General features: G+C 36.9%; 2 protein-coding genes and 1 long non-coding RNA gene across 4 annotated transcripts in view; 1 reads left to right on the top strand and 2 right to left on the bottom strand.

Annotated features, from left to right (window-relative positions):
* Positions 1 to 14,445, bottom strand: part of ATG3 (autophagy related 3) — a 54,771-nt gene that overhangs the window by 19,074 nt on the left and 21,252 nt on the right. The gene's annotated exons all lie outside the window — the stretch shown is intronic.
* On the bottom strand, positions 34 to 6,620 carry LOC306638265. The gene is made up of 2 exons (XR_013757454.1): positions 6,115 to 6,620; positions 34 to 3,496 (listed from the first exon to the last, which is right to left on the bottom strand). It is a non-coding gene; the product is annotated as an uncharacterized lncRNA (long non-coding RNA).
* Positions 6,993 to 14,276, top strand: LOC306637584 (UDP-sugar transporter protein SLC35A5-like). The gene is made up of 5 exons (XM_079100338.1): positions 6,993 to 7,173; positions 7,759 to 7,907; positions 9,442 to 9,540; positions 10,956 to 11,089; positions 14,162 to 14,276. Exons 1-5 carry the CDS (start codon positions 7,028 to 7,030, stop codon positions 14,231 to 14,233), a joined length of 600 nt encoding a protein of 199 aa, XP_078956464.1. The 5' UTR covers positions 6,993 to 7,027; the 3' UTR covers positions 14,234 to 14,276.

Genomic DNA, 14,445 nt, shown 5'->3' on the forward strand with positions numbered 1-14,445 from the left:
ACTCAAAGATACATTGCCAGCTCCCCAGCCCTCTTTTTTTTAAGTCTTTTTTTTATTTTTTGGTTGTTGACGGGCCTTTATTTTGTACATTTATTTATTGTGGTGCTGAGGATTAAACCCAGTGCCTCACACATAAGTGCTCTACCACTGAGCTACAACCCCAGTAGCCCCAGCCCTTTTTATATTGAGACAGGGTCTGACTAAATTGCCCAGGCTGCCCACAAACTTGTGATCCTCCTGCATCAGCCTCCCCAGTAGCTGGGATTACAGGTATCTGTCATTATGCCTGGCTTTTTTTTTTTTTTTAACCTTTTTTTTTGTTCTTTCCTGTTCCTTTCCTTTCCTTTTCTTTTTCAGTGCTAGGAACTGAACCCAGGGATTTGTATGTGTGCGAGGTAAACACTCTTATCATGGAACTACACCCCAGCACTGTTTTATAATAATTTTTAAAATTTAGGTAATGGCCAATTTTGAAAACTTCATCATACTCTTTAAGAAATCATTAATAACAAGAATGTAGTGCCAAACAGTGGGGAGAAAATCATAAGTTATTGAACTGATGCTGAAAACACACACGAAACTAAGAAATGAAATCCTCTATTAATCCTTACGCTTTATGGGCAGGTTAAACACTATTCACATTTTTTCCCCTTCAAAAAAAAAAAAAAAAAAAAAAAAAACCTACTCAGAGAGAAATAACTGAAACTTTTGAGAATTCCAGTTCACATGGACATAAGATGATCTTACCAAAGGAAAGCAATCAGCCTATTTTTGAGCAGAAAGCAGAAGAACCATAACTACAGTGTCCCAACTCAAGCAATTGGTGCACATACTTTCCCAATTGCTTTTATTTCACAACAGCTCTAACTTTAAATATTGCATTGTTTATGGGCTTATTACACAGGAAAAAAAAAAAAACACAATATATTTAGTCTTCTAATGCCTTCCTGAGAAAGAATATCTATATAAAATACTCAATTTAAGAGAGCAAAACTCTATCAAATAAAAATTTTGAGAATAACCTATTTTAAGATGATATATCATCAGGGTAAGATATATCAACTACATTCCCATAAGAAACTTCTAAACGTTTCTTTTCCTTCATTTCAAATAATCTTTTTTTTATTTAAACTAGTTTAGTGGAAAAAAAATGAAAACAATAGTTTTGCTCTAAAGTCAAGCATTTTGGGGTCACTGCAAACAAACAGTACTTTAGTTCTGTGGTTATCAGGAACTAATTTATCAGCAGCAAAAGTAATACTTAGCAAAATGGAAGTTAAATAATTAAAAATAAAAATTATTTATAGTGCCTTCTGTCATAAGACTAATCTTATTCGTGGGTCACTTTGGTGGTATTCATTAATAAAAAAAATCAAAACACTAGAAAGTAAGGAAAACTATTTTTAAGAACACAGAATTATTCTAATAATTGGCACATATGTACATTTACTCTCATTAGCAACGACCACCTTGCTTCACATGTCTAAATGAAATAACGTGTAAAATACAGTAAAATTTCAAATCATCAAAAATTGTTTCCTGTACCTTTCTCTTTCTGATTACTTATTCTCTATTTGTCAATAGATAATAATGAATAACTTCAATAAGACAGAATCAATATTTACTTTTCGTGAGCAACTTTACTCTTCAACCTATCCTTTAATAACAGAATTCTACATAATCAAGTCATACATACATCCAACATTATTTTTTTCCCAGACAATACAATAGCAGATACTGGCTGTCCCTCTTTTTAAACACAAATGCTTCTACACCTCTCAATGAAAACAAAAAGATAGCTGAAGACTGATAGAAACAGCAAGGAAAAACAAATAAATGAATTTTGCATGTAGTATTTACCCAAAGCAAATGATGTCTTCCCATTTTCCTCCTCTAGGCTCATTCTAATCTAACTCAATTCTGTAATTGTGCTATATCCCAACCCAACATTATGTGGATGGTACCCAACTTGGGTAGTTTTGCCTTGGATTTTTTTTTAAAGAGAAAAATTACTAACTTCTTGCGTGCTATTAAGTGTAACAGCTAGTCACTTTAGAATGAATTCCTATTTTAAAACAGCTGAATTCTATTCAAACACCATAGATTGCATCTCTAATTTCCACTTTCTAACAATTAGTCATCTTCATACAGTGAAGATAAAGCCTAAGAGTGAGAGAACAACAAACATTCATTTCTGCTCTTGATTTCAGATACTTAAAAAAGTCATGTCTACATTACAGCTCTGGTTGGCAAGAATATAATAACCTTTTGATCAAAACTTACCCTTTTTTTGTATTTGAGGTATTAAACTCATGAAGCCTAAGGCAGAATAGGTTCTTCAGAGAATGCCTGGCCCAAGTCCTTTATTTTATAGATGAGGAAACATGAGGCCTGGACCTAGATAGTTTAACTGATTTGCCAAAATAAGTAGAAACTAGAGAAATGTGTCTACAAAGTAGGTCCTTTAGGTTTTTTTCCATTACACCATGTGTCTTCATTTAAAAATAAAGACAGTTTTAGATAAAAGATAAGTTCATTCTTAAAACTCAGAAGGATTTGGGACTGCTAAGAGTTCATCATAATGAAAATTAAAAGATCAGTTAATTCTCTGACCTGAAGTCATGGAATTTATAGCTACAACAGTGATTCCATGATACAATATGGCTTGTTTTAAAACATTTCTTTTAAAATAATGAGTACAGATTGCCAATGAATTGTTTTTTCAGTGAGTTAAAGATTAAGCTTAAATAAATCTCTTGCTTTTTATTTAAAGAACAAAATAAATCTGATACAAAATTGGAACCAAAAAGCTTTTCTAGCTCAGTATTTACTTCTCTAGGGATAGAGTGAATAAATGAAAGAGAACTCTTATCATATAGATTTGGTCAACAAGTGAAATGACTCCTCAAAACACAATTCTATGTTTAAAGTCCATGAAATATAACTGGCCTTCAAAACAACTATTAGTTCCAGTCTCATATCTCATATAGCTTCAACACTACTTGTTTAGTAGAAAAAGTGAACTAAATGACCATCCAGGATATAACAATATATTTAAGCTGAATATTAAAAGAAAACTTTAGCAACGAGCAAAGTCTCCAAACAGAAAGCCATAAAAATTCACCATAGAGCACCCTGACACAGAAAACCCTACAGAGCCCAGAGCACAGCTCAACACGATACAAATATGCATAAAGGGTATGTGACGATAAGAATCTTTCCCATTCCCTCTTCCACCTTAATTTCTATATAAAGAGGAACTACGGAGAAATAGGAGAAGTTGCAAAGCAAGAAGGAAGTTACACCTTCTCTTCTATAAGCAGCAGAAAATCCCATAAATCACCAAAATCTAACTGTATTAAAATCAAAAAGTTCAAGATGGTCTCTTACAAAGCAAAAACGTCAGTTTAATACAATTTTAAATATAAAGATTTCAAAATATCTCAAACACTTACCTCTTCTGGGTGATTACACCTGTTTCCTTAAATTTTGATTCCTACAGAAAGCAAAAACATTAATAGTATTGTAACATCTTTCAATTTCAATTACAAATGTTGTGGTGGCAACTAATTCTTTTAGGCAATGGAGTACATTCAAAAATTACACACTGTACATACTGTGAATGTCACTGGTACTTGATTACGAAGATCTATACTAGTCTAATGTGGAAAACTTACATGAAATTATTATACTTTGATCAGTGCTAAAATAAAACACAGCTCTAAGAAAAAACATTCAAAGGTTTAAATAAGCATGAAGCTTTACAATGATTCTATGCAATGAACAAATACCTTTATTTAACAGTCACATAAAAATGTCTTAAAGATGTTTAAGAATCTTAGAATTCAGCCAATGTCTTAAACTGAGTAATATTTGAAATCAAATGTAGGAATCACTTAGTATTTCCCATTCTTCTCATTCCACCAAGATATTAAAATAATATTCTCTCTAAGTATGCTATTTACTAAATTTTCCAAATTTTAGGTTATAAGTAAAGTTTTATGGTAGTCTACAAAAATGAAAAGATTCATTATAAACACTACTCTTTCATTAAATATTTACTAACTACTTTGTGCCTGGCACTGTCTGAGGCAATGGTATGTATGTATGAATAAAACAGATCAAACTCATCTTTGCCCTCAAAAACTGTTTTAATTCTTCAACTAGAAAAAAGTCAAATGATAATGAATACCATAGTATAAAAAAAAATTAAGCAGAGAGGAATCTGCCAGGTGGTAGGGAAAGAGTGCCATGAAAATTGAAATAAGAGAATAAAAACCACTGATAGGTGACTTGAACACCTATGTCAATGAACAACCATAAGGCCACCTGGGGAGAGAGCATTTCAGGCTGAGAGAAGAGCAAATGCAAAAATCTCAGAAGTAGGAGTGTGCCTGATGGAGTACTAAAGAGGTCAAGTTGGCATAAGCAAAAATTGATGTTGGGACAGAGTAGAACTTGAGACTGCAACCTCTACTGATTAAGTAGAGCCTTGAAAAGCACTATCAGGATTTAAGCTTTTTTCTCCTAAACAAAACATGAATGTTTTCTTAAGTTTACGAGAATGCCATTATCCCTATTTGTTTCTTAGGAATTTTCCCTTTTTCTCCCTGCCTTCCCTCATTTAGCAGGAAACTTTAAGGATTCTCTCTATAAACCAAGAGCAAAGGAGTGACAAAGAGAGGGTCACAATTCTGCTCTCCTTTATAGCAAAAATATACACCTTACATACTGACATGCTAACACTTCTTTCCAGTTGGGAAACAAGTAAAACAATTCTTCAAAACAATCTATGTCATAAGTTCAATAAAATACAACTGGACTATCAAATAACTATTATATTTAATTCGGGAGGTCTTTTGTTTCTCTCTCCTTGAAACCAAGAAGTAGTAACTGTGTACTGTTAAAATGCTGTATACCTACATAGACATGCTATTTTGAAAAGGTAACATAACAAGAAGCATTTGATTCAATGTCAAAATTATTTTTCAATTTTAACTAGTCAACTGAATAAGCTGTGTGACTTTCACAGTAAACAAACATAAGGAAAGCAAGAGTTAGGATTTTCATTTAAGGGTACCTGACTTTTTTCTTATTTGGCCCAACAAGGTCTCATTTCAAATCGCGTCTTGGAAGCATGCTAAAATACATACAGATATAACATTCCCCTATGTCAAGGGAAGGGAGTAAAGTAAAACTGCTTACCATTTCTCTTAGTATACCAGAATATTTCAAGTCCAACCTATGATTAGTAAATTCTAACTGAAGTGCAAAATGAAAAAAGAAAAGGAAGCGAGCACTTGCCACTCATTTAGTATCACTGTGCACTTTTCAGAAAATAAAATAAAGTTACAACAAAAATGTACCCTACAGTAAGAGAAACTTGACTGCAGTTCTAGAAATTATCTCCTGAAAAACTAGAACACTTCAGTCACTGCTGTAACAGCTAATGTGTCACCATTTTTAACTTTGTAAGTGCTGTAATTTACCAGTACGCTAGAAAGTATATATCAGGAGGGGTCAAACTGCTCTTTAATATCACTGCAAGTCCAAGATTAAAAACCAGTTACTGATATTTTAAAAACGTGGGAAAGCGTAGTTCTGCTCTTTAGCTCAGTTCAGTGTTACTGAGATGTTACCAATTCCACTTCGTTCCTCTAGAGCCGCAGTCACTATTTACCTATTCCCTACTTATAAAAGTCGTTCTATGAAACTTGGCGGGGAAGAGGGGTAGCATGTCATTTTGCTACCAACACATTTCATTCGTCCAAAAGATAAGCAAGATTCTTGTTCAGTTTTTAAAACTTCCGATGTTAGGATTCAATATTGTTAAATCTTCTTAGATGCCGACAACCTTCCAAACCTACAAACCCAGACGCAGAGTTGTGAAGGGTGGAGACCCGAGCACACACTGAGCGTCGGTTCCAACTTTATCAGAAAGGAGACAGAAAGCCCTACCGAACAGCCAGGGAAGACAGGGATGGGGGGCTGCCCGCGTCCCACCCTTACACGTTCCTACACTGTTCCCCGCCGGGGAACAGGGGTCTCCCTCTGGCGCCCGGTCCTTGCAGAGATGAGAGCGTGAGCCTGAGAGCCCCCGGCAAGCCGGCTTACCTTGAGGACCGGGGGTCAGGTACTCAGCCACTTCCAGTGCCTTTCCCTTACCGTGTTAATTCACATTCTGCATCCTGGGGCCGGAACAGCAGCCGGCCCCGCGATGGGGTGGGGGAGAGCAGCCGGGACAGGGGCCAGGAAGTCAAAAGATGTCCCCAGTGCCGCCGACTCGCATCGGCACCCAGACAGCGGCACCCGAAAGGACCGGACGGGATGGGACGCGAAGCGACGGGACGGACGGGACGAGGGGGAGGGGCGGCGGGAGCTGCGCGAGAGGGCAGGGCGCGCGCTCCTCACGCCCCAGGCAGAGCACTGCGGGTCAGGCCCAGCTGTCACCTGGCCGAGAGCGACCCAGGCAGGACCGATCGGAGAGGGGCGGGGAGAGGCGAGTGCACACGCACCCCTGGCCCTCCAGAGAGCTGTCTTTCCCCCCCTTGCCTCACTCGAACCCCTTCCGACTTCCCCTTCCTTTCACTCGCCGTAGCTCCGCCGCCACCTGGGCCTCACGTGACACAGACTCCCCCACCACGTGACGCAAGAAAGGCCGCGCGGGGCGGAATCGCGCCGCTTCTCGCCTCCTGCCGGAAGCCTAACGCTAAGCGCGCCTGCGCAATGGGCGCCGAGTCCCCTCTTTCCCGGTCGGGACGTTATAGTGCTTTTTTGTTCCGGAATAGAGAGCCGAGGAGAGAGGCTTTTTCGCCTCTGTTTCCCTCTCATAGCTTTCCTTCCTATGGACCCTACAAAGCTACTGCTGCTACTACGGAGCTAAACAGTCACCGTCTTAGCTCTATGATGTGCGTTCCTCCACTAGAAGCTTTTCTGACGGACTGAGGTAACCGCGCCCCGCGGGCAAAGTATTGCGCGTGCGCATGAGAGGGGGCGCGCCAGTCGAGATCCTTACTGCGCAGGTGTGATGAGAGGGTTTCCCTCCCTGTGGAGGGAAACTTGGCCTCTTCTTGAACTGGAGGTGTCCCATTGGTTCACTCACGCTTGCGCCCAGCTGGGTAGAATTGGCATTTTCTTTCCAATCCGGGCAGGCTCCATGTGCGGTGCTTACCGGTACGCTGGGATGCTTTGGGCAGGTACTCACCCGGACTGGGATTTCTTGTCCTCAGGCTGTCACAAGAGGGCCTGAGATTCATTGAATCCAAAAATTGGCTCTTCTGTTTCCTACACTGGTCGAGTAAAAATTAACAGCTGTGTTTCAGACGTTTTCATTTCGGTCATTATTGACAATGAAATCTTTCCCAACAAGCCCCTTTTCTTCATCGGAGGGAAGAGCTGCTACTAAGGAGAAAAATATATAATTCCGAAATCCTTTTCTTCTAGGGAAAAAAATTGTTGACGAGTTAGACTGCTTTTCAGCAGTAACAAATGTCAGTTCCTCACTTGCTTCCATTGGTCATCATTTATAATCTGGCCCTGTCTTTTCTCTCTCTCGAGTATCCCCTCTTACCAGATTTTGATTTTTTCATTTCCTTTCCCTATTTTTCTCCTGTATTCCTCAACTTTTTTGGTTCTGATATAACCCTAGCCAGATTACTAAAAATTTCCTATTGTTATGCACAGCCACTGGTATTTGCTTTATGTTTAATTTTTAGGTCTGACAACAGGTTTACTCATGAAAGTGTTTTTCCCTTTAAGGCAATTTAAAAACAGTGGAATGGAAAGAAAGTGCTGTAGGCGACCTGGGTCATGGCCCTTCTCAACAATGTATACGTTCCTATTAGGTGCCTTATTCATTGCTTTAAGCTCAAGTCGCATCTTACTGGTAAAATATTCCGCCAATGAAGGTAAGTTAACACTTGCAGTACAGATAGAATCCGTGTGTGTGTTAAAGGAGAATTTATTCAAGTGTGAAGAATAGAAAAAGAACTGACAGGAATAAGAGGAGACCTGTATAGAATACTTAATCACACATCATCTTTCTTGTCTTTGGTTTTTCTTGTGTTAAAATGGAGATAATAAACCTTATGAAGTATTTTGCGTCATATGAATGATAAAGCATGTTTAAATATTATTCTTTAACCTTTCATTCCTCAGCAAGAAAAAATTTTGATAGTGGGTGCAGTTTGGGTCAGGCAAACACGTAATCAAACCCTTTGTACAAAACATCTCACAACATCTGATTATTGCTTCAGTCAACAGGTGTTTCTGGGCATATAACAAAACTTAATTACAGCCTACTTTGAAATAGATGGGAGGGATATATTTAGTTACTTGTTTTTGAGTTAAATCAATCAATGGGTCAATACAGATTATAAGATTTGGTAAGTATGTACTCAAGAAATCATTGTTTTTTTTAATGTAAAAATTTAACCAAATATATCAATTCCATAAAACTGTTCTGAGTACTTCTCACTAGTTATTGACAACACACAAAACCATGATATCTTCACACTAAGTGGTCTGCTTGGGGAGTTGTGTGTGTCTCAACTTCAATTAATTTGTCAGGTCCTAGACTAAGTCTTAGTAATATGAGTTCAAAGTGCATAAACCATAGTCCTTAAGAACTCATAGTTTATTTGGGGAGACATAAACACATTGTGAAAATAATAAGTATAGTAATAGAAACTTGGCAAAGATGCAGAGACATCTGGAGGAAAAGGAAAAAGATGTTTTCACTGTGAAATGAAACACATTGGAGGATGTGAGGGCGATCTGGCTGCGACATCTGTCACCCCATTGATCGCCAGGGTTGATTCGGCTGATCTGGCTGGCTAGGCGGGTGTCCCCTTCCTCCCTCACCGCTCCATGTGCGTCCCTCCCGAAGCTGCGCGCTCGGTCGAAGAGGACGACCTTCCCCGATAGAGGAGGACCGTTCTTCTATCAAGGGTATACGAGTAGCTGCGCTCCCCTGCTAGAAACACATTGGAAAATTCTGAGTTAAGAAAATGTCATAGATAACATGTATCTTGATTTTAACGAGGTAGACAAGTCACATGAGATGAACCATAAACCGAGTAATAATGCAGCAAGAAAATCATAACAGCCTGATTAGTAAGCCCCCACATATTGATTAATGGTCAATTTAGAAGGCAGTCTGCAATACCTTGCTACAGAGCTTTCTTTGCCTTTGGCCCTAATCTCTTCAACATAGTTATTAACATGGATGAAAGCTTGAGGCATGTTTTCCAAACTCAAAGGTAATATAAAGGTAAATAGAAGAGAGATAGCTAATACACTGGATGAACTGTTTGAAAAATTCAAAAAAGTAGAGACAATTGTAAGAAAGCTGTGTAAAGCCAGCTTTTAAGTTTTAAACAATTATTAACTGTATATAAACATATAGAATATAGTTAAGAAAACATTTCTGTTATATTTCAGAGAACAAGTATGATTATCTACCAACTACTGTGAATGTGTGCTCAGAACTGGTGAAGCTCATTTTCTGTGTGCTTGTGTCATTCTGTGTTATAAAGAAAGGTAAGTCTTGAAATGGTACTATGTAAAAAAAATCACAGAATCAAAAACATTAGAACTAAAATGACAGTTTATATCATTTATTCTGGTCTATTATTTTATATCTGAGGAAGCTAAGACACAAACATAATTGTGTGTTGTAGGTAGAGAAATTTGCTCCAAGAAAATGTTTTGTAGAGCTGTGCTAGAAAGGACAAAGCTAGTATACCAACCCATGCTTCCCAGTGTCCTGTTCAGTACTTTACCTCATACTTGTTCTTTTGAGGATTTAACACACCAAGTTAGTTTTTTGTTTGTTTTTTGTTTTGTTTTGCTTTGGGGGGTACCAGGGATTGAACTCAGGGGCACTTGACCTCTGAGCCACATCCCCAGCCCTGTTTTATTTTAGTATTTTATTTAGAGACAGGGTCTCACTGAGTTGCTTAGCACCTCACTTTTGCTGAGGCTGGCTTTGCAGCAAGTTCATTTTTATCTAAATTCAGGATTTTCTAAATCACTGCTGATGCTGTGCATCATATTGCAAAACAGTTTCCATTTCCTACAGGGAAGTCATCATAGTACATTGAAGTCAAAGAGATATTAGTTCTGAGGCAGAACTGTTAAATAAGGATACTAACCCTTTCCTCAAATGTACTGTATAGGTTCTTACTTTGTCTTAATTCTTCATCTCAGTTGCCTAGTTATGAACCCTTAGCCCTCTCTTCGATCTGTCTTTTCAGGTAAGGTAAACATAAAATTTAAAGCACCAAGGTGCTTGCCCAGGAAGTTGAATTTTCATATTCAGTGCTTTCAATCTGTACAGAGTTTATTGTTAGTGGAATTCATTTCCAATTTAATGAAACTGAAGCATTACTTAGCTTAAACTCTTTGCTTCCTCTCTTTTCATTTTATAGTCTCTCTGTTACAGTATGCCTTCCAAGTGTTTGGCAATCTGGAACTGGATAACAACTCACACTAGAATTAGTAAAAGTTAATTTTAATTGTTTCTAGTTCCATATTTATAAATTTCCCCATATTAATTCCCTTTCTTGGTCTTCTGTGGGGTAGGGAGGAATCCCAACATGAAACTTGCTCTTCCCCACACACTTATTTTAACTTATTGATCTTCCTCTTGCTCTTATGCTCTCAGAGAAGTAAGAGAAACCACATGTGTATCTTGAGTCAACTTCTGCTCTAAGTTAACAGGAATTAAGATAGTATTCCTAAGGATGTTGCAAATTGTTAGTGATGGAACACAGAGGTGGGTAGAGAGAGACTAGTAAAGTTCTATATTTTTTATGTTAATGGGCACTTATAGAGGCAAGTTTATAAAGCCTCTTTTGACAAATTCTATCAGTGATCAAATATAATGTACTTTCTCTAAAAATATAGGCTTTCTCATCAAGATCATTTATTTATTGCTCTGTTTCTTTCTGTAGAACCTCATCGAAGTAGAAATTTGAGATGTGCTTCCTGGAAGGAATTTTCTAATTTCATGAAGTGGTCCATTCCTGCCTTTCTGTATTTCCTGGACAACTTGATTGTCTTCTATGTCCTATCCTATCTTCAGCCTGTAAGTAAATATGACAGAGAGAATGCCATTGAAAAGATAACAGAGATATGAGTTCCAGAACTAATCTATCATTTTCCTAGACTGTGTTCATTTCTTCTTGCTCTGACTGACCTTGCTGAAATTTTCCCAGAATCATTTGAATGTGAAATTATGGATCTGCTTGCCAGATTCTGTCACTGTTAGAGATTACTATATTAAAGTGTACTGAATGTTATGGTGGTGTTGCTCCTTGGCCCAAGGGATCTGAAGCCATGCCTCTCTGTGTAACTTTAATCAGTCTGCCTTTCTGAGCCATCGTGTGATCAACCTCTAATCTCATTCTCAACATCCAAGCAGACTTCCATGACTAACTCAGAAGATACCTCTCTTACACCTGTTCTAATGTAGTTCAAATGTTTTCTATTTGTGTGGTTTTTCTTTTTCCATTAATTTTATCATTTAACCAGCAAATTGTTTGAGAGTAAGGATTATATCCTCCCAACTGAAAAAGCCTTTGTGTTACTTTGGAAAGCCATCAGTAATCACCTTTGAAATTTGGTCTTCTGATTCTACTTGTTACTCAGTTTGAGTCAAATGTGTATTCCCATTAACATCTTATAAAATGAGCATTTCTATTGCCTTTATTGCCAAAATGTGTTTTAAGTTTCTTTAAAAAGTTGAAGTACGCATTTTGGTTGTGAGTAGGATTTTTATTGGCACTGATCTCTGTGAAACCTTTTACATATAACCACGTAAATTTTAGAACAGGATGAAAAGGCTCAGTAGCTATAGTAGAAACAGGAGATTAACATTTTTTTCCATAACTTAAAAGCTGTGTAACAAGGCAGATCCCAACTGCACTAAGTTTCAGTTACTCAATTTATTAAACAGAAGTAAACTAATCTAGGTCAGGGATCAGGACCAATTGATCACCTGAGGTTACTTTTAGCTCCTTGACCCATGTTGGTAGTAAGTGCTCATTGTGTCTTCTCATAAATTCTTGTTTCCACTTCTTCTTTTTAGATCCTAGAATTCCTGTGCCCAACAACGTAATTATTCACATTCAGTAAATAAATATTTGTTGTGTTTTTTTGTATCCAACAAAGAAACTCTAATTTTATACCCCTTCCTTCTTTCTTTTTTTTTTTCTTCAGGGATGCTTAACCACTGATTCACATCCCTCACCTTTTTAATTTTTTATTTTGAGACAGGGTTTTGCCAAATGTTTAGATCCTTGGTAAGTTCCTGAGGCTGACTTTGAACTTGGGATCCTCCTGTCTCAGCCTCCCAAGCCACTGGGATCACAGGTGTGCCACCATGCCTGCTTCATCTTTCTTTTTCCTCTGTATTTATAGTTTTGCTTTTCCTTCCCAATTATGTACAAACACAGATATTACAAAGCAAATCACATGGCATACTCTTATATTTCTGTTTGAGTCTATTTAAAGAATTAAAGATGCATGAAAATTTGGGCGCATAGAGCTCTTATGTTTGATTTATTTTATAGTACTACATGGAAGGTGTTTAGAATTCATCAAACCAACTAGACTGCTTAATTAAGTGTATTTGCACTGCCCTTGATGTGTTTATCCTGGAACACTACTTCCCTTACTGTTACCAAACATTTTCCCTCATCTTCTCTTAGTCTTTTCTTAACTGGAGGCTCAGAAGAATTTGTCTTGCAGAGACATGCACTGAAAAGAAAAAAACAATTTAAAGTTTCCCAAAAAAATAAAAGATAAATGGCTAAGAAAGTAGAAGTACTAATTACCTTGATTTGATCATTATATTACATGTATTATATTACATTATATACATGTATCAAATATCACCCTTTATGTATCCCATAAGTATTTACAGTTATTGCATGTCAAAGAAAAATTTTAAAAATTCAGTAGAAAAGCAACGATGGTGTATATTTTAATTATTCCTAGTTTTTCTTGGACTTTTAAATTTAATAAAAAGCTGCTTATTAGCCATGTTTGCTGTCATTAGTGGTTATACGAGACTATTTATAATCTTTGGAGTTTATTTTTTTATTATACTTTTGGTATTAGGGATTGGAGTCAGGGATGCTGTACCACTGAATTTCTTCCCAAGTCCTTTTATTTTTAGATGGTCTTGCTAAGTTTCCAGGTTGTCCTTGAACTTGAGATCTACCTATTGTGGCCCTCAGAGTCACTTGGATTTTAAATATGTGTCACCACACCTGGCTCTCTGTGGAGTTTAATCAACTTAAATTGACAGCAAGGAAGAAAGCAGGGTGAACCAAAAATTATTGATATTGTCAGATCCAGTTATATAGAATTTGGTAGAATTTTATGCTTTCCTTTTTTAATTTGTTAATTTTTTTATTTTTTACAGACTGCATTTTGAATCATTATGCACAAATGGGGTACATCATTTTATTTCTATGGTTGTACACAACATAGATTCATACCATTAGTAAACTGTATTCAGATTAATAAACATATGCAGATTAATACCATTCTTGTGAAATACGACTGAATTCACAAAAACAGACCACTGTAAAATCCGGCTAACATATTTCTAAGTGTTTGGAATAACTTGAATCAATCCAAAGGGAAGAGTTTGATTTTTGAGTCATTTCATTTCAAGCTGGAAAATTGATTCAATTCCTATAACAGTAAAGATACATAAAAATCTGTCTAAATTTTATTACCATATAAATGGGCCTAAAGGTACTTCCTACTCACCTACAGAAGCAATATTAAAAGCCTGTAAAGTTCATTGAAAGCTATGGAAAGTATATTTCATAGGCATGGTAGCTGTTAATTTCTAGACCTAAACCTTTACAAGTCCTAAGTATTTTCAGATCTATAAAGATTATTTACACAGGTATTGCCTGAACTTGAGCACACAGTTTAAAAGCCTAAACAATAATTTTGATCATATCTTCATGAATTTAACAAGCAATAAAAATGGAATTTAATCCTCTAGTGAAATAGCTGCCCTAATAAACCCCTCTAGTTTTTACTAAAAAGCTCTTCTTGTCAGGTGAACTACAAACTGGGAGATTTCTGAGGTCAGTACTCTGTTTGGATTGTAATTCTATCTTCTTTTTCTTTCTAGGCCATGGCTGTTATCTTCTCAAATTTTAGCATTATAACAACAGCTCTTCTATTCAGGATAGTGCTGAAGTAAGTAACTTGCTGGGAAGCATATATCATACTTTAAAATGGCACAGCCTGGTTTCAGATGATATGCTCAGGGCGCTGAGCCCTCAGAATTCCAAGACCAAGATTTTGTTCCTAATTGGCTTTGTGTATTGGGCATATTGTTTAACCCATGTTCAAAGCAACTCCAGTGATAATCTGTCTAAATCCTTTGTGATCAAATGTATAAAATGTCTTGAG

The sequence above is a fragment of the Sciurus vulgaris genome (assembly GCF_902686455.1).
Source record: "Sciurus vulgaris genome assembly, chromosome: 10".
NCBI classification, from domain to species: Eukaryota; Metazoa; Chordata; class Mammalia; order Rodentia; family Sciuridae; genus Sciurus; species Sciurus vulgaris.